Source organism: Peromyscus californicus, unplaced genomic scaffold (genome assembly GCF_007827085.1).
Source record: "Peromyscus californicus insignis strain IS unplaced genomic scaffold, ASM782708v3 Scaffold_11__1_contigs__length_118956290, whole genome shotgun sequence".
Lineage (NCBI taxonomy): Eukaryota > Metazoa > Chordata > Mammalia > Rodentia > Cricetidae > Peromyscus > Peromyscus californicus.
In genome coordinates this window covers 116351423-116370333 of record NW_026294402.1, presented here as the reverse complement: position 1 = coordinate 116370333, position 18911 = coordinate 116351423, and the positions used below count along the sequence as shown (strand labels likewise).

The 18911-nt window shown below is 54.0% G+C and overlaps 2 protein-coding genes across 2 annotated transcripts; one reads left to right on the top strand and one right to left on the bottom strand.

The window, feature by feature from the left end:
• Positions 1-291: 291 nt before the first annotated feature.
• Hhatl (hedgehog acyltransferase like) lies at positions 292-7401 on the top strand. The gene is given in 14 exon segments (XM_052724946.1): positions 292-480; positions 725-843; positions 1255-1322; positions 1737-1850; positions 1970-2164; positions 2421-2630; positions 2783-2929; positions 2931-2952; positions 3281-3425; positions 3525-3560; positions 6354-6513; positions 6515-6556; positions 6857-6998; positions 7176-7401. Coding segments are annotated over 13 exon segments (1512 nt in total). The 5' UTR covers positions 292-480; positions 725-737; the 3' UTR covers positions 7301-7401.
• Positions 7402-7462: 61 nt separating this feature from the next.
• Positions 7463-16518, bottom strand: LOC128101652 (kelch-like protein 40). Its single transcript, XM_052724958.1, is given in 8 exon segments — positions 7463-8023; positions 8026-8054; positions 8838-8984; positions 10205-10320; positions 10322-10397; positions 10500-10607; positions 10899-11059; positions 11655-16518. Coding segments are annotated over 8 exon segments (1869 nt in total). The 5' UTR covers positions 12807-16518; the 3' UTR covers positions 7463-7943.
• Between the last annotated feature and the right edge of the window lie 2393 nt (positions 16519-18911).

Sequence of the window (18911 nt, the reverse complement as noted above, 5' to 3'; positions counted from 1 at the left end):
CAGGCCCCAGGGATGGCCCAGCAAGGTAGCAGGAGGACTAGACTCATCCTGGGCACCCGATACTGGTCAGCACCTTGGACAGCAGCCAGCACCCTCCCAGTTCCTGCCTGACCCTGCCTGGCCTAGCTCGGGCTTCTCCAGGTTCTCAAATAGCACAGCCTCCAGCCAGCAGCCAGCAAGACTACACAGCACTTCAGGAGGGACAGTGGGTGAACACAGGCAGAGATCCGGGATAAGACAAACCTACCGGTCAGGGGCTTGGTGGAGGAATGGGGTCACGCAGAGCCTGGAGCTGAGGCTGGAGGTCTGGAAGTCACAGGATCTCAGGAAGAAGGGACTTTGTGGGCAGGGCTTTGCTGGGGCTAAGGGAGGCTCACCGAGAGATGAGAAAACTGGCTGGTGGACTAGAGACAGGGTCTCCCCGCTGGGAAAGACCCCCAAGGTCGGGGAGGAGCAGTTTTGGACAAGTCCATCAGAGAGGTATGAAGGAGAGGAAGGTGGTGGGCTGTGTGAGGTCTGGACTTTGGGGAACCTTCAAAGGAAACAGAATCGGCAGCTGCAAAGGAAGGAAGGAGATGCTTGGTGGGAAGAGTGACTGACATAAAGTCCCCCAGGGATAAGAAGGGCAGAGTCTCCTCAGAGGGCTCCACCACCCCAGAGAGTTCACGAGGTGAGGCTAGGCAAGACTGGGGGCTGGGGACCCTCACCCATGCTTTCCCTACAGTCCTGTCCAGGCCATGGGCATCAAGACAGCACTGCCTGCAGCTGAGCTCGGCCTCTACTCCCTGGTGCTGAGCGGGTCCCTGGCTTATGCTGGCCGAGGTCTCCTGGAGGCATCGCAAGGTAATAATAGTTGGGTTCTGGACAGGGGCCTAAAAAGCCTCAGAGTTTTGACCAACAGGACCAGAAACTTGGAGGCTGCAGACCCTGAGTATTCTCTAGGCCCTGGGTTTGGACGTAGTCCTGAACACCATTTTAGGTACACACACACACACACACACACACACACACACACACACACACACACACACACACAGAGTCTAGGGGATAAGAGAAGATAGAGTGTCTGACCTAGACCCAGACCCAGACATGCAGAACACCCAGTCCTGGGCCCTGAGAGCTCACATCCCTCTCGGCCACTGCTTTCTGCCCAAGAGCCCTGCAGCTCTGAGGCACTTTCCCCTCTCCTCTGGGTGGGATGACCGGGGAAGGCACACGCGAGGCCTCTACTCAGAGGTCACACTTTGTTCTCAGATGGGGCCCACAGGAAGGCCTTCCGGGAGTCTGTGCGACCTGGCTGGGAGTACCTGGGCCGGAAGATGGTAGGTTTCCCACGCCTCTCAGATACCCGGACACATCTCACCCCATGTCTTTCCCCAGTCTCTATTCTAGGTTCCCATGCCTTACGGCAAGGAGGGCTCTGCCTCGAACTTCAGGACCTTCAGGCTCATTTAGGAAATGGGTCCTCTAGGACAAAACGCTCAAGTTGGCCCTCTGGTACCTGCCTTCCAGAACGAGGCAACGGGGGTAGAATGTCAGCAGTGTGCCAAGTGCAGAGGGACAAAGCTTTGAGGAGCAGGCCCTCCTTAGGTCCCCTCCTCCATTCCTTCTTCCTGTGTTCCCGGGCCCCTCCCTCAGGGTGAGGTGTCTGTCCTCAGAACCTGGGGCAGGAGCTCCTTACCCTCCCCTCCCCACTACCCTCCTGTACCTCATTTCCTCCTGCTCGGGTTATCCAGGATGTGGCTGACTTCGAGTGGGTGATGTGGTTCACCAACTTCCGAAACATCATTGTCTTTGCCCTCTCGGGACACGTGCTGTTTGCCAAACTCTGCACAATGGTGGCCCCCCAGGTGAGCTGGGTCTGGGGTACTTAGCCTCTTCCTGCTTGCCCCTCCTTAGCCCCCCCAGAGACTGTGGGAAATTCACCCCAAGGTCCAGGGAGGTAACTGAGGCTTGCTCGTGTCCACAGCTCCGCTCCTGGATGTATGCTGTGTACGGAGTCCTGGCTGTGGTGGGCACAATGGGCCCATGGTACCTGTTGCTACTTCTCGGCCACTGTGTGGGTCTCTATGTGGCCTCACTCTTGGGCCAGCCCTGGCTGTGCCTTGCCCTTGGTCTGGCCAGCCTGGCCTCCTTCAAGATGGACCCCCTGATCTCTTGGCAGGTACATAGGATGGAGGGGATAGGATAAGGCCCCGAGGACCTTGTCTCTTGAGTATTCCCAAGCATTTCCTCGATTTCTCCACCTGTCTTGAGTAAGGCGGCTGCTTGCACCAGTCTGACTCTGCTCTGTTGGGTTGCTGAGCTAAAGCCGGTCTTACCTGGCAGGATCAGGCCCAGCTCTTACAGGAGGCTGGTAAGGGGCTCTCCCCAGAAGCATGGGCCCACTAGTGAGCCAGAGGCTTGCTGTCTCCTTCCAGAGTGGGTTTGTAACAGGCACCTTTGATCTTCAAGACGTTCTGTTCCACGGGGGCAGCGGCTTCACGGTGCTTCGTTGCACCAGCTTCGCGCTGGAGAGCTGTGCCCACCCTGACCGCCGCTACTCCCTTGCTGACCTGCTCAAGTACAATTTCTACCTGCCCTTCTTCTTCTTTGGGCCCATCATGACCTTCGACCGCTTCCATGCTCAGGTAAGGGAACGCCATGGACTCCCAGAGCACTCACGGCTGGGTCTCCTTTTCCTGACAAGGGCTCCTGTCTCAGACATAACTCCTCCAAGCGTGAGCACCCCATCCTCAGGCCATTTGTGGCTCCTCTCTCAGACAGGGCTCTACCCCTCCAGGTGAGCCAGGAACCAGTGAGGCCAGAAGGGGAACTATGGCGCATCCAGGCCCAGGCAGGACTCAGCGCGGCAGCCATCGTGGCTGTGGACATCTTCTTCCACTTCTTCTACATCCTCACCATTCCCAGCGACCTTAAGTTTGCCAGCCCGCCTCCCAGACAGTGCTCTTGGTGGGTCCCCCTATGGGATGGAGGCAGGGCCACCAGAAATACTCCCAAGCGTGTAGCACCCAGGATACCAAGGCTTTGAAATGTGAAGGACTCACATTTGTTGCATCCCATAAAGCCCTTAATCTCCCAAGCTGCAGGTGCCACTTGAGGGGTGTGGCTGGTTTCAGGGTCAGTGGGGCCTGGCACACACCTCCAGGGAGGTGCAGGGTCTGTCTCTATGGGGGTAGGTGTGGGACAGAAACAAGCCTCTCTGTCCATGGAGGAGGTGAGGCTCAGGATATGGGGCGGCCAGTGCACGGATCCCCAGAGTGATGTCATCTGTCCCCAGCTGGCCTGGCCTACTCAAACCTGGTGTATGACTGGGTGAAGGCAGCGGTCCTCTTTGGTGTTGTCAACACTGTGGCACGCCTGGACCACCTGGACCCTCCTCAGCCTCCTAAGTGCATCACTGCACTCTATGTCTTCGGGGAAACGTGAGTGAAGACGCTGGCTCCCATCTCTCCTTAGCTTCATCCCCCATGCCCCCAGGCTCTGCATCTGGCAAATTCATGCTCATATGCTCTCCCCGACAGGCACTTCGACCGTGGCATCAATGACTGGCTTTGCAAGTGAGTTGGAGAATGGTACCAGCCTTCCTGATAGGTAGTCAAACTGGCTGGGGCCATTGATTGTTTTAGAGATTGGCTCTGGGCCAGAGGAAGCAGGAGGCAGTGAGGAGGCTGTGCCAGCTGCCTGGGTGGCAGACAGAGAGCTTTGGACTTTGTGGGGGCCCCAGAAATGGTGGGAGCAGAGATAAAAACCGGCTGCTTAGTAGGAGGTCATGTTTAGTGGGGGTATCTAGGGAGTCCCAAATTCCTGCCTGCCACCTGGGACACAGAAATGTCTAGTTGACATCCTTGTGGAGATTTGGGGGAAGTGTTTAGGCCTGAGAGTCTGGAGTCAAGAGAAGCCTGGAGGAATGGTGGTCTTCCATCCACTGAGCATTATGAGTTGGGCAAAGGGTCTCCTGGACTAGGTCTCAGAGAGCCTGGGTCCTAAGGAGGGGAGTGAGGTGAGAAGGACAGGGGTAGCAACATTGGGCCCACAGGGACTCTGGCAGGGACTGAAGAAGATCCAGAAAAAGACTTGAAAAGACGTGGTCAGCAGGAGAGGACGTGGCTATGTGAACCCCTGGAAGCCAAAGGAGAGTGTGCATGCATGGAGGCTCCCACGTGGGTGCTGCCACAAGCAAGGAGGGCTAGTGCTGGCAGCGGGAGGCTTCCACCTGCAGGCAGGGAGAAGAGCCGAGGACTTGCAAGGGGAATGTGTACAGGGTCCTGGGGCAGCCTGGGCTTACATGGGAAACCAGAAGATCAGCTTCAGGGAGGAGTGGGACACGATCGGGCATTGAGGGTGCTGCAGGACGGAAGGGTGATTGATAGAAGCAGGTCCCGGAGGGACAGAGGTCAGCCTTGAAAAGCAGGAGGAGGAGAGAGGTAGCAGTAGAGAGCGTGGGGAAAGAGGAGAATGGCCAGGTTAGTCACAGATGCTGAAGTAGGCAAGGGTGCCGGCTGAGAGACACAGGGTGAGGGCGTACATCACCTCTTGCAGGAGGCCAGGAGTGCAGTGTCCATTTCCAAGCAGGAAGATAAAGCTGACTGGAGAGAGCCCAGGAGGGATTGGAGGGAGAGCATTTAGAATCCATGAGGAAGGAAACCTCATGGCGCAGGGTGTGTGTGTGTGTGTGTGTGTGTGTGTGTGTGTGTGTGTGTGTGTGAGAGAGAGAGAGAGAGAGAGAGAGAGAGAGAGAGAGAGAGAGAGAGAGAGAAAGAGGTTGGAGTCTCCAGGTGGGTGAGCAGGAAGAAGCAAGAGACTGTGATGATGGTGGTGGCTGTGAGCCTGCTGGGAAGGGTGGTAGAGATTCTATAAGGCCAATGGTGTGACCGGATGAAGTTTCACTGGCAGAGTAGGAATTCAGAAGGGTGAGAATTCAAATTGGGGTATGATCCTGGGAGTGTATGGATAAGATAAGGTGGAGAAGCCTTGGAAATGAGGTTAGGGAGTGAAAAGCTGGTATTTGTTGTGCACCCATTGTGTGGCAGGCACTGTGTGTGGCAGGCACTTGTGTGTCCGGAACTGTGTGTGGCACAAATACAGTAATGCATGAGGCAAACCCATGGATCTTACAGTCCAGTGAGGAGAATGGGGCAAGCAGGTGAAGAAACACACACACACAACACACACACACACACACACACACACACACACACACACCACACACACACACACACGAGTCTAAAGAGTAGAAAGTGTGGGAAGGAAAATGGTCTAACAGGGTGGGCATTGGCCCACGGCTGGAAGTTTCTTTAGACTGGAGCTTGGGCAGGCCTCTGAGAGAACATGTTTGAACTCAGGCTTACACGAGGTCAGAGAAAAACAAAAGTATGGACTCTGAAGTGTGAAACAGTTGGGTCTGAAGACCCAAAGGGCCAGCCTGGCAGGCACAGCTCACGAGGGGAGGGGTGTGAAGTCAGGCAGGAGACAGACACATGGCTGCACGTGTCTTCATTCATAAAGAGCTTCCTTTATTACTGGGAGGGCGAATCATGGACTGACGGGATCTGAGCCACAGTTTAAAACAAGATTTATTATTTTATGTATACGTGGGTGGGCCTGAATGCGTGTATGTGCACCACACACCGGTAGGTGTCTACAGAGGCCAGAAGAGGGCACTGGATCTCCTGGAACTGAAGTCACAGGCAGTTGTGAGCCGCCTGATGTGGGTGCGGGGAAGTGAACCTGGTCCTCTGGAAGAGCAGTACACACTCTCAACTGCTGAGACATTCCTCCAGCCCCATGAGCTGCACTCTTAAAGCATTTGTAGAGAATGGAGTGGGGGTAAAAGGCAAAAGCAGGACTAGGAAGCTCCTGAGCAGTAGAGGAGCCCCTGAAGGACAGCAGAGGTGACACAGTGGGTGAGGGGGGTCAAGGGTCAAGACCCAGCAGAGCTGACAGAACCTGTGGCTTGTAATGTTGGGGATGAGGGGAATCCAGAATCTTGACTACAGCCTACAGCCTGACACCTGCCAGGTGATGAGCCTTCGCTGAGTTGGGGCTGGGAGCTGGCATGAGTAGGGACAGGAGTAGGAGCCTCCGGAGAGAGACAGGAGCAGATGAGTGAAGAGACCGAGCCTTGGGTCTACACAGACCGTTCTGAAAATCTCGGGTCTGGATGAGACAGAACTAGGAATAGACAAGCCCAGCTGCAGATATGAAGGTCCGAGTCCACCCCTCCACAGTTTGGAGCTGGGCAGAGGAGGTACAGGTGATTCCCAGAGGTTGATGTACCACATGCCACTCTGCTGTGTGTCCTCTGTCTGTCCCCACAATCCTCCAGGCCCCCTCTCCCATCTTTTCTGCAGATATGTGTATGACCACATTGGTGGGGATCATTCCGCTGTGATCCCAGAGCTGGCTGCCTCCGTGGCCACGTTTGTCGTCACCACTCTGTGGCTTGGGCCTTGTGACATCGTCTACCTGTGGTCTGTCCTTAACTGCTTTGGCCTCAATTTTGAGCTCTGGGGGGCAGAAGCTGGCAGAGTGCGGGCCGCTGGCACAAATCGAGGTGGGTAGGAAGGTCCAGGGCTGGGACTGGCTGGGATCAGCTAGGTCACAGGAGGTGGCGGCCCTGCTGCTTCCTGGAGTCATCCAGGCATGCTTGGTCCCTGGTCCAGAACTTTCTCTCCCTAAACCTCTCTTGTTCGCCAGGGCAGTTTCACTTAGTGGGAAACTGGGTCCCCTGGCTTCTGAGTGGGCAAGGCTTGGCTGCATTACTCAGCTCTTACTGTTCCCCTGGGCCTTAGTGACAATGACTGACCATGCCCCTCTCTCCTGACCTTCGTGTCGACACATTCTTGGACAGCAGGCCCGGCTATCAGAGCAGATGTCTCGGAGGGTCCGGGCCCTCTGCGGGGCTGTAAACTTCTGGGCTATCATCATGTACAATCTTGTGAGTCTCAACAGCCTTGAGTTCACAGAGCTGGTGGCCCGACGCCTCATACTTACAGGTAAGGGACAGGGCGAGAGGATACGGCACGTGCCCAATCTCACACGAGGACAGGAACCTCTGGTCTACCCAACACGCACACAACACCCTAGCACCCAAGGGACCCAGCAGGGTTTGGGATAGGATGCAGAGTCTCCTGGATGGGAGGCTTCAGGGGGCGTGGCTCCTCCTCCAACAGGCTTCCCCCAGACCACGCTGGCCATCTTGTTTGTTACCTACTGTGGTGTCCAGCTGGTAAAGGAGCGTGAGCGAACCTTGGCTTTGGAGGAAGAGCAGAGGAAGGACAAAGAGAAGCTGGAGTAGGGGTTGGGGGCAGAGGACTGGGCTCTGCTCAGCTGCGTCTGGGCCCCAGGCCCAGGCTATGGGGCCTGACCAACAGAATAAAAGACTTTTCTATCATGGTATTCTACTGGCTTCTTGTCTACTCTAAGCTGATGGTTCCAGGCTTTGGGGAAGGGCCATTCACAGGACATGATGGGGTGTCCTGTGAGGGCAGGACCACTCACGTTGACAGCCCAACCCTGGTATAGTCAAGCTCTTAATCTTCAGCCCTCTAGACACTGGCTCTTTGTGGTGGCTAATTCTAGACCCTGGGTTAGATGCTCAGAAGGCAGTTTATTGCCCCTGAACTTCCTAAGGGAGGTCTGGGTTAACACCAGAAGGTGCCAACAACAGACACTCCCATATGATGGGCACAGACACTGAGTCCCTTAGGAGATGTAATGGGCACACACAGCCAACATGGGCAGAGCCAGAACACAGCCTGGGGTGCCTGCCTAGCTTTTCAGTCCTTGAGGAGACATGGAGAAATCCCTTCCGTCACTTTCCTGACTGAAGTAGCCTCTCTGGCTCATACTGGCCTCTCCCAGCTCCTCTCTGGATCCCACAAGGCATTTGTTGTGAGGCCACAGGACAGGAAGGAGGCTCAGTTAGGGCCTTGCACCGGTCACATCTTGGTCAGGCGAAGCACATTGAGGCGTACAGGGAGGAAAGTGGCACCGGCCGCATAGGCGATCTCCCGCAGGACCCCTCCCACTTCTTCTCGTCCTCATTGAATCTGAGGGGAAGGGAAAGTGGGTACAAGGATGGGGGCTTTATCAACTGAGGCCAGGCAGGGACCCTGCAAGGAGGGGTAGCTGGTGCCCTAGGCCTACCTCCAAGTAGTTCTATTTCTAAACAATTTTCATGTGCTTAAAAGTGGGATCCTCGCCTGGCGGTAGTGATGCACGCTTTTAATCCAGCACTCGGGAGACAGAGCCAGGCGGATCTCTGTGAGTTCGAGGCCAGCCTGGTCTACAGAGAGAGATTCAGGACAGGCACCAAAACTACACGGAGAAACCCTGTCTCAAAAACAAAACAAAAAAGTGGGATCCCCACAACAGATACCATAAGAATATACCCGGCAGTGTAAAGCAGCCCCCTCCCAGGAAAAGCCATCCCAAGGTCCCCACATTCCTCAAAGTTCACTGCCCTCTGGGAAGACTTCCAGTCCCCAAATTCAAGTCTCTCCTCCTGAAGCTTCTGTACACTGAAGAAGTCCCTGAGATGATGGCCTTCTTCCCCACACCAGGAAGGGGTGTGGAAAAAAAAAACAGCTCTTGGAGCCTGGATCCAGCTACCTCCCACTCCTAAACAAAGCACCCCAGAAAAGGACAGACTCTGGGTCTGTGCCTGAAGCTTAGGATTGGCTCCTGCCTGTGACCTACTGGCGCTCCACAGCGGGGCAGGCACATGTCACTCTCCTCCAAGGGCTTGTGAGAAGCCAGGGTGGAAACACTGTGTTTGCTGACCCTGCCTTGGGACACTCAGGATCCCCCTCAGATCCTGAGGCTGGGCTCACCTCCATATGTCATTGAGTTCCGTGGGGACCAGCTCTCCAGACTCAGTCTCCAGAGTGGCAAAGCCACCCAGGGCATAGAGAGTGCCAGCTAGGCTGACCAGGCTGAGCGAGCTGCGCTCCTGTGGGAAGGCCTCAAAAGAGGACCACCTAGGGACAGGGGGAGGAGAGTTATCCAGGGCTTCAGCAGCCGCTGTTCCCACCTTCCTAGCATCCATCACCCCGGGAAATCCGAATTCCAGGCTGCTGCCCTTCAACCGCCTAGAAGCTTGGTCATCCAGCCGTGCCCCCATTCACTCTGACCTTTACTTCCTCCCCCTTCCTGGTCCTCCTCCTCCCCTTCCCCATCACTTTGCCATTCCATTTAACCTGCATAGTGAATGGAGATATATATATATATATATATATATATCCCTATACCTGTGAACTCAGTCCCCAGTGTTGCTGGACTCAGGCCCAGGCTGTGTTGCCTGCCACTGATGGCCCTGCTCCTTGGATGCCCTCCATCCTTCTCCTCTAAGACATCTGGCGGTTCTCCTGGTGTCTGCTCCCTGGCTTTCCTCCCGCACACCCCCAGGTACCTGAATCTACATTTCCTGAACGGATCTTCAACTTGCTGCCTATCCCCCAGGGTTCCCCCGACAACTGGCCTCTTAGACTTACTCGAAAGCATCCATTTCACCCTCTTTCCCGCCCAACACCCTCCCCACCGCTGACCTCAGTGACTGTTGGAAATGCAGCTCCTCTGCCTGCCCCATTCCTCAGAAGCCACGCTCGCTCCACTGCCTTTCCTTGGTCCTTTCCCTAACACATTCCCAGCCCGAGGAGTCTATTAGCCCTCGTCACAGCTGCAAACCAGACCCCTGTCTCTGAGAAATTTTCCTAATCTGCTGTCCTGTGGCAGCCGGTGAGCCATGGAGCTTAAACTCCTAGGAGACATTTCACTGGTCTTACTCTGTCACCTATCCCATCCCAGAACCCTCCCACATCCCTTCATCCACCAATCTCCATTCTCCTGAGCCTGGTTCCTCTAGGAGGCCCCACCTCTTGGTTGGGTACCCACTAACTGCCATCTTTGCTGGGGTGGGTCCAGATGGCTTCTCTCTCCTGAACTCCTGACTTGATGCTGCAACCTCAGAGCCAGCCCATTTCCTGGTAGCAATCCCCAAATGAGGAAACTGTCACCCCCGCCCCACCTCACCCTGGGAGCCCTTCTGTAGACTCTCCTGCAGGGAAGCCTCAGAGGAGAGGGACTAGTTCTATGCCAATGTCCCAGATCTACATGAGGACCTGGGTCTATGACCCTCAGCAGGGCAGAGAGGGCTGACTCAGGAGAGCAGCTGCAGAGGAGCGGGGGTGGGGAAAGGGACCTACTTGTTGTCCTGCAATGCTGTACACCTCCGTGGAGCTGGGTAAGCCCTGTGTCTGTCACCCCTGCAGCCACAAAGATGCGGCCATCATGGACCGTGGCCCCGAAGAGTGAGCGGGGCTGTCTGCATGGGCGCCAGCTCCTTCCACTCAAACTTCTTGGGGTCATAGACACACATCGTGCTTAAACATTTCCTGTGGGCCGACAGGGTGAATGGGGAGAGAGAGAGAGAGGCGGTGACAACTGCCTGTCCCCTCAGCCACACAGAGGCTCCACTCCACCAGCCTGAACCTCACCTGTCCTTGCCTTTGCCGCCAATGACGTAGACCAGGTCCATGTGGGAAAGCACCGCGTGACCATATACTGCATAGGGCAGTGAGTCCGATTCACCCCACTTGAATGACCTGGAGGGACAGGAGGGACTGGAGCATGGCTACATCAAGTCTGTTTCTCGGCACCCACACTCACAACACATGTTAGAATGCATTCAGTGCATCCCTGGGCCCCCTCCCCTGCTGTCTTGGGCCTTTGCACCAGCCTACCTGCCCCTCTGCTCACGGATTTATTTTCAGGTCTCCACCCAATGGTTGTGCACCTGTGCCGGCCTCCTGGGTGCTCCAGTGATCCTAGCCCCTCCCCAGGGGCCCTGCCCCACACCACCCTGTCCCCACGGCAGCCTCACCCCGCCCACTTACAGCCTGTCATAGCACAGGACTGAGTCCAGGCTGTCCTCACTGTCCTTGAGCTCCCGGCCACCGACCACGTAGATGGCGTTGAGAGCCTCCCCCAGGCCGAAGAGGCAGCGTGGTGAGGGGAGTGGCGGCATCCCCAGCCACTCAGAGTCCAAATGGTCAAACTGTGGGCAGATTGCATCCTTGGGTCAGCCACACCAACCTCCTGTACTAACCTCCTGGCCCAGCTCAGCCAAATCCCATGGAGAGGAGTTTTCCCCTCTAAGATGGGGTCCTCGCGTGGCCTTGACTCTTTGGTGACCCTCTGCTCCAGGCTTCCCACCCCTTAGAATCCACGCTTTCCACCCCACCTCTTCTGCATCTGACTAACCCTGTGGTTACAGGTACAAGGACCCCGAATTGTGTGAATGGACACTTGATATTATTTAATGGACCAGGGAGAACAGTGAGTGTCCTATGTACAGAGACCCAGAGAGAAGACACTTCACACCGTAGCCAGCCTGGGGGACTGTGGAGGCCTGACAAGGCTCAAGACCACAGGGTCCCACAGCCACACCACTGGGCCAGGCTTTCCCCTCACCCAGACTTACACAGCCCTTTGGAAACTGCCTTTAACTCTCCCCCCTTTAAATAAGTGGCTGCCAGTCAAAGGTCATATATCCAAAGAGAGTGCTCAAGTAGACACACGCCCCTCCCACACTCCAAGGCCGCTTCCTAGTATCCAGCACTAGTCCCTCCCTCCCAGGGCTGGCCAATCACCTGCAGAAAGTAAGCACTCATAGGGTCCTCCTTGTTGTCCTCATTGTAGAAGAGGCCACCGGCCACGAAGACCTGGTTCTCCTTGGTCACCAGGCTGACGTGGTTCTTGGGGATCTGGGTGGACAGAGATGCACAGTAGCATTCGTTGGCAGCTGGGTCGTAGGCCACTGCACCCTCCTCGCTGATCATGAAGATGAGGTCTTGCAGGAACATGCCGAAGCGTAGGGTATCGTTGAGGATCCCAGGCAGTACGCGTTCCTCATCGTCCTCAGCCTTGGTGTCTGCTGCGCCCTGGTTGGCCTCCTTGGCCTGGACGGTTTTCTCGCCCTTCTCCTTCTTCTTCTTGCGTAGTGTAGTGAGGCGGCCCTCGTGTGCATCCTTCACCATCTGCACCTTGCGCAACAGCTCGGGCTGGGCGCGCACAAGTGGATGGCGCTCCACGCGGCTCTCCAGGAAGGCGCGAGGCAGCAGGCGGCAGCGAATGCTCTCAAAGACGGTAGGCAGTGCGCGCTGACGCTCCCCCTGGGCCTCGGCATCGCCGCTGCCGGCCCAGCGCATCACCGCCTCGAACACTGCCTCCTCCTTTTCCACATTGAGGCCGTCGCTGGAGATGATGGCGATCAGTTCGTCAGCGGAGAGCCCCAGGAAGTCGCTGTCGCGCGCCACCAGCGGGAAGCGCGAGCAGATGAAGTCGCGCGCTGCCACCGCCAGGCGCGCGCAGTCTAGTAGGAGGCCGAGGCGGAAGACTGCCAGGCAATTGGCCAAGCACAGGCGCTTCTGAAGGAACGACACGCAGATGGTGAAGATGGACGGGATCTGGAATCGGTGCGCCGCGGCGAAGAGGTCCTGCACGCTTGCCTCGTCCAGCGCGATCTCCGATGTGTACAGGTAGTGCAGCACCTGGGACACCACGTCGGGCGACACCTCCTCCAGGCGCAGCTCTCGCGCGCCATCGGGCTCTGCCAGAAAGCGCGCGCGAAAGTAGGGGCTGCAGGCGGCCAGTACCAGGCGGTGGCACGGGAACTCGCGCTCGCCCACGCGCACCACGCAGTCCAGGAACTTGCCGTGGTCCAGCATGTCCTTGAGGCCGTCCTGAAGGAGCGTCTGCTGGTACAGCCGCTGCTCCTCAGCCTGCTCCAAGCCCAGCGTCATAGTGCGGCTCCCTAGAACGCAGCAAACCTGTGTGTCAGGGCCCGCTCTGCACACCTCTGTTGTCCTATGGGGTCAGGCACTGACTGCGCAGCTGTCTGTGCTGGGCTATATATAGAGGATGCCCGGACCCTGTAAGAGGAGCCACTTGGCCTCCTGCACATGACGCACAGGGGACAGCTGGGCAGAGGCCCTCTCCCTGAGCAGCCTTGACTCAGCGCTGGGGCTCATGGGGTGAGGGTGGGGTCTGGGCCCTTCCAGAACTGGAAGTCTCTCGGTCCTATTTGCCACCAGAACCCAGGGAAGCCTTGCCTCTGGATTCCTTAGTATAGACTATGCATGAAGGGAACTCTGGCCCCGGGCTGAAGTCCACAGAGCAGGGCGCCCCTCTTCCAGGACTCTTCCTTCCTCCCTGCCTCCCAGGCTTGTGTGCTCACAGCCGTCCTCACAGAGCGTATCTCACGTGACTACTCCTGGTTACAGTACCTTTGAGTTTCCTGCTCGGTGAACGTGTCCTTGGCAATCACTGTTTAGAAACCTTGGCGCCCACTTTCAAAATGCGAAGGGGTTTCCTCTCTGCCTCAGTTCAGAGACTTTCCCTTTCCTTAAAGAAACCCCGTAAGTCAATAAGGGTAGGTGTTTCTCCATTGAGCCTCAGTTTCCCCTCCCATTCAATGAGGGAGACGCGCTAGAATCCAAGGGCCTCAGCTCAGCTCTGCTGAGGGCCAGAGACCCTGGGGCAGCATGTGCCAAGGAGCACTCAGAGGTGTCAGGCCTGCTGGAAAACTAGTTTCCTAGGATGCTACTATTCTGGGTGTTTAGACCTTCAAATTCTTAATATTCGAGGGAATGAATACAATTCAGAATTGTAGAGTCTAAATAGTGGCATTTCCCACAGTCTGTATAGTGCTCAGGGACTTTGCCTGTCTGTCTGTGCCCATTGTCCTTCGTCCACTTTAGGCTTATGGTGTTCCTGCCTGGCCTTGGGCCCTTGCAAGCCTGTTTGTGATTTGAGGAGTTGGGTTGAGACTAGGCATAGCCAATCTCAATGCCCACCTTGCTCTGGACTCCCGTCCACCTCCCAACCCACACACATGGGCTTTAGTCTCTAAATTAACGCATTCCCCGAGCTCCAAAGGCTGCAGCTGTGGGTTAAATTTAGCCCTGGGACACTGGTAGGAGGTGTAATGGAGCACTCCCCCACCATGCCTCTGAGTCACTTGTTTTTAACCTTGAGCTTGTGGGGGGATAGGAGAAAAGACGGGGGGGGGGGGACTGAGTCACCTCCCCTTTTATGATTCCAGAACCATCACTGCCTGTCCCTCATGAGCAGCACAGCTGACAGTCACTCAGTCCTATGGGGCACATACTTGGTCAGGCTCCAGAGGTGGGCTGCCCACCTTTCTGCAACTTCAAGGGCTGTCTTAGGGCAGGCCGGGAGGGTTTCCATCCCAGCCCCGGACAGTGGGGCATTTCTAGACAACGTTGCAGTTATTTGCTGGGTTGCACAGCTGCCACACGGCTGAGCCAGAGCAGACATACCCATCTCTGACAACTTGAAGAACCCTCCCCAAGTGAATAAAAATGTGATCACAGTCTCACTTTCCAAAGTCCTGAATAGAAGACACTGACTGAAAAATTAATTTATAGCCACCAGATGACTTAATGCCATATTTTGGTTTTTGACGGATTCTACGGTGCTGACTCCCTGCCAGGCTTCCCAGGAAAACATTGAAGCGTGGTTCATCGGCCATCCAGAGCCTGTTGTGTAGTTTACACAGTTTGTGGGTGGTTGAGTCAGTTGTGAACACCATCCCTACGGAGCCTACATCTGCTGAGGTGGGCATCATGGAGGGAGCCAAGGATGATGGTTCCTGGCCCTACAGAGCAGCAAGGCAGCGCAGGAAGGCTCATTCCGGCCACAGACTGCACCCACAAGCCTCCACGAGTCCACACAGGGACCGCCACAGGGAGACAAAGCAGGAGCCCCACTGCCAGCAAGCATCCAAGGGAGGTGTCCTGAGCCTGAAACTCATTCTCCCGTTCAGAGACACAAGACTGGCCTAGGGGATCCCCTGTCCCCAGGTAGCACTGGCAGGAGCGAGATTTAAAGATCTTCACGGCCTCTCACGATTACACTCTGCTCTGAACCTGAATTCACAAAAGCAGACCAGGGCTAGACTAGGGGAGCTTCCGAGGAGAATACTTGTTCCTGAACTGGGAAGAGGAAGAGGTAATTCAAGAAAGACAAGGGGCACTAAACTTGAACAATCTGTTTGCTTATTGCAATGAAAGATCTGAGAGAGAGAGAGAGAGAGAGAGAGAGAGAGAGAGAGAGAGAGAGAGAGAGAGAGAGAGAGAGAGAGAATCAGACCAAGGATTAAGAATATCATAACTTGAATGCCAAAAGAATCAACAGGCACCAACATGCAGGAAAATATTAAACACTAGAATTATCTGGAAGGATTTGAAAGCAACAATCACAAAATTAAAAATCAATCAATTTAAAGATTCCTTTAAATTTCTCAAAGCAGAAAAATCTCAGTAAGAAATAGAAGTGATACAGAAAAACCAAGTGGGAATTACAGACCTGAAAAAATACAACAAAGCAAAAGCTTCCTGAGTGGCCTTGACAAAAGTGAGAGACTAGCCGGGTGGTGGCGCACACCTTTAATCCCAGCACTAGGAAGGCAGAGGCAGGTGGATCTCTGAGTTCGAGGCCAGCCTGGGCTACAGAGCGAGTTCTAGGACAGCCAGGGCTGCACAGAGAAACTCTGTCTTGGAAAAAAAAAATCCCCAAAACCAAACAAACAAAAAAGTGAGAGAATAAATCACTGCAGAGAAGGACCTAGAACCCCCCCTACCAGGCAACGGCGAGGTGTTACAGTGAGTGTACATAGTTACACAGAGGGTCTCGGGCCTGGGGCACAAACAGAGCCGAAAACTGCACTGTATCCTAACCAGAGAAAGAAGGAGAGAGAGAGAAGGAAGCGAGACAGGTCAAAGACTAAGTCTAGTAACAATGGCTGAAAATCCCCAAATTTAGTTAAGACACACCAGGAGAGGCGGGGGGCCTCAAGGGCAAAGGTGTCTGAGGACCAGAGCTTGATGAGTGGAATCCACGCGGTGGAAAGATAACTGGGTCCCACATGAACACAGTGGACACTCCCATACACCACACCACACCACACCATATCACACCACACCACACACACTCCACACACTCACCATACCACACCACATGACACACATACCACATACACACCATACACACACACACCATACCACACATACTACACCACACACACACCACTACACACACACAACCACACACACCACACTACACACATACACCATACTGCACACACACACCACTATACACACACCACACCACACTACACACACACCACATACACACCACACACACCACACATACACACACATCATACACACACACACATACACCACACCTCACACACACTACACACACATCATACACACACACACCATACCACACCTCACACACACCATACCACACATACCATAAAGAAGCTAAGCAAGCTGCAGACAGGATAGATGCAGAGAAATTCATGCTTAAATGTATCATACTTAAAATTTTTAAAATCAAAGAGAAAGAAAAATATATGTATGATCTATGAAGGGTGAAGGGCAGCTACTTGGGTGACAGTGTCTTCTCATCAGAAGTTATGGCGAAAAACCAAAAAAAAAAAAAAAAGCCAGGCCGTGGTGGCGCACGCCTTTAATCCCAGCGCTCGGGAGGCAGAGGCAGGTGGATCTCTGTGAGTTCGAGGAAAGGCGCAAAGCTACACAGAGAAACCCTGTCTCAAAAAATCAAAGAAGAAGAAGAAGAAGAAGAAGAAGAAGAAGAAGAAGAAGAAGAAGAAGAAGAAGAAGAAGAAGAAGAAGAAGTAGTAGTAGTAGTAGTTACGGCAGCCACAGGAAGTGGCACACTTTTTAATTTATTTATTTATTTATTTATTTATTTATTTATTTTTTTTTGAGTTGACTGAACCCAGGGCCTTGCGCTTGCTAGGCAAGCACTCTACCACTGAGTTAAATTCCCCAATCCCGCTTTTAACTTTTTTTAAGGCTCTAAAACCTATCAGTTGTGGATTCTATACCTAGTGAAACTCTCTGTCTGGGAAACATTCCCAGGGAGTCAATTTTTCGTTGTTGTTTAAATATCTATTTATGTGAGAGTGCTCTGTCTGCATGTATGCATGCCGGCAGAGGGCGTTGCATCCTATTATAGATGGGTGTGAGCCACCATGTGGGTGCTGGGAATTGAACTCAGGACCTCTGGAAGAGCAGCCAGTGCTCTTAACTGCTGAGCCACCTCTCCAGCCCAGAAGTCAACTTTTTAAAAACCTAGAAATAGAGGTCTACGGCATGGGTCAGGAGGTAAAGGTGCTTGCCATTAAGCCTGATGACCTAAGCGTGGTCCCTGGGCCCCACATGGTGAAGAAGAGAACTGATTTTCTGAAGTTTTCTTCTGACATACACATGTGTGCCATGGCGTGATCCCATCCCCAAACCAGGGATGGTGAGATGGATTAACCAGTAAAAGAGCTTCCTGCCAGGCCTTGATGACCTGAGATTCATCCCAAGAACTGACATGGTAGAGGGAGAGAACTGACTCCTCCTGCAAACTGTTCTCTGATGCCCATATGTGTTTTGTGGCATGTATATTTGGACACACACACACACACACACACACACACACACACACACACACCTCAAATAAATAAAATATAAAAAAATCCCAAACATATACAATGTAATTTTGTTCACTCTTTAAAAGGAGTTCTGAGCCAGGCAGTGGTGGTGCACACCTTTAATCCCAGCACTCGGGAGGCAGAGCCAGGTGAGTTCGAGGCCAGCCTGGTCAACAGAGTGAAATCCAGGACAGGCACCAAAACTACACAGAGAAATCCTGTCTCAAAAAACCAAAAACAAAAAGAAGTTCTGACATCTTCTATAACATGGATGAAGCCTGAAGACATTATGCTAAAGGAAACAAGCCAGCCATGAACTAAACCCTGTGACCCTCTTTGTATGGGACTCATCTGTATCGTTAGTTCTCAGGGGCAGTACGTGGAGAGGTGGTTGTCAGGGCTCGGCGCAAAGGACATGGGATTCCGGTTTGGAGACCAAGCGTTTCAGTTTGGGAAGTTGAAGAGTTCTGGAGGTGGGTGGTGGTGAGGCTGCGTACCGTGCGAGTTTGACGAGGCCCATCTGTACCCTTGACAGTGGTTAAAATAACAAAACCGGGGGCTGGGGAGACAGTTCAGTGGGTAGATCACCTGCCACAAAAGACTGATGACCTGTGTTCAGATCCATGGAAGAGCCAGAGGAGCAGTGTAAGAATTTGTAATCCAGGCCGGGCAGTGGTGATGCACGCCTTTAATCCCAGCATTCGGGAGGCAGAGGCAGGCGGATCTCTGTGAGTTCGAGGCCAGCCTGGGCTACAGAGTGAGTTCCAGGGAGGGCGAAAAGATACACAGAGAAACCCTGTCTCGAAAAACCAAACAAAGAAAAAAAAAAAAAGAATCTGTAATTCACGTGCCTACCAGATGGGCGGGGGGAACAGAAGGATCTCCAGAGGGGCAGCTAGCCTGGCAGTGCATCAGAAAAACCTTTTGTAAACCTTGTTTCCCAAACAAGGAAGAAGGTAAAGACTGACATCCAAGGCTGTCCTCTGACCTCCTCAGGCACAATGACATACTCACACCTCTGGTGATGTATTGTGTATCAAATAAAGCTTGCCTGGGGATCAGAGGACAGAGCAAGCCACTAGATTAAACATAGAGGTCAGGCAATGGTGGCACACACCTTTAATCCCAGTACTTGGGAGCCACAAGCCTTTAATCCTAGCTGGGCAGAGAAAGGTATATAAGATGTGAGGAGATAGGAACTAAAGTCTTTTCAGCTAGACCACTTTCGGCTGAGGACTCAGAGACGTTCAGTCAGAGGATTCGTGGAGTTGGCGAAGTGAGACGTGGCAGTGGCTTGTTCCTTTGTCTCTCTGATCTTTCAGTATTTACCCCAATATGTGGCTCCAGGTTTTTGTTTTTTTTATTATAAGAC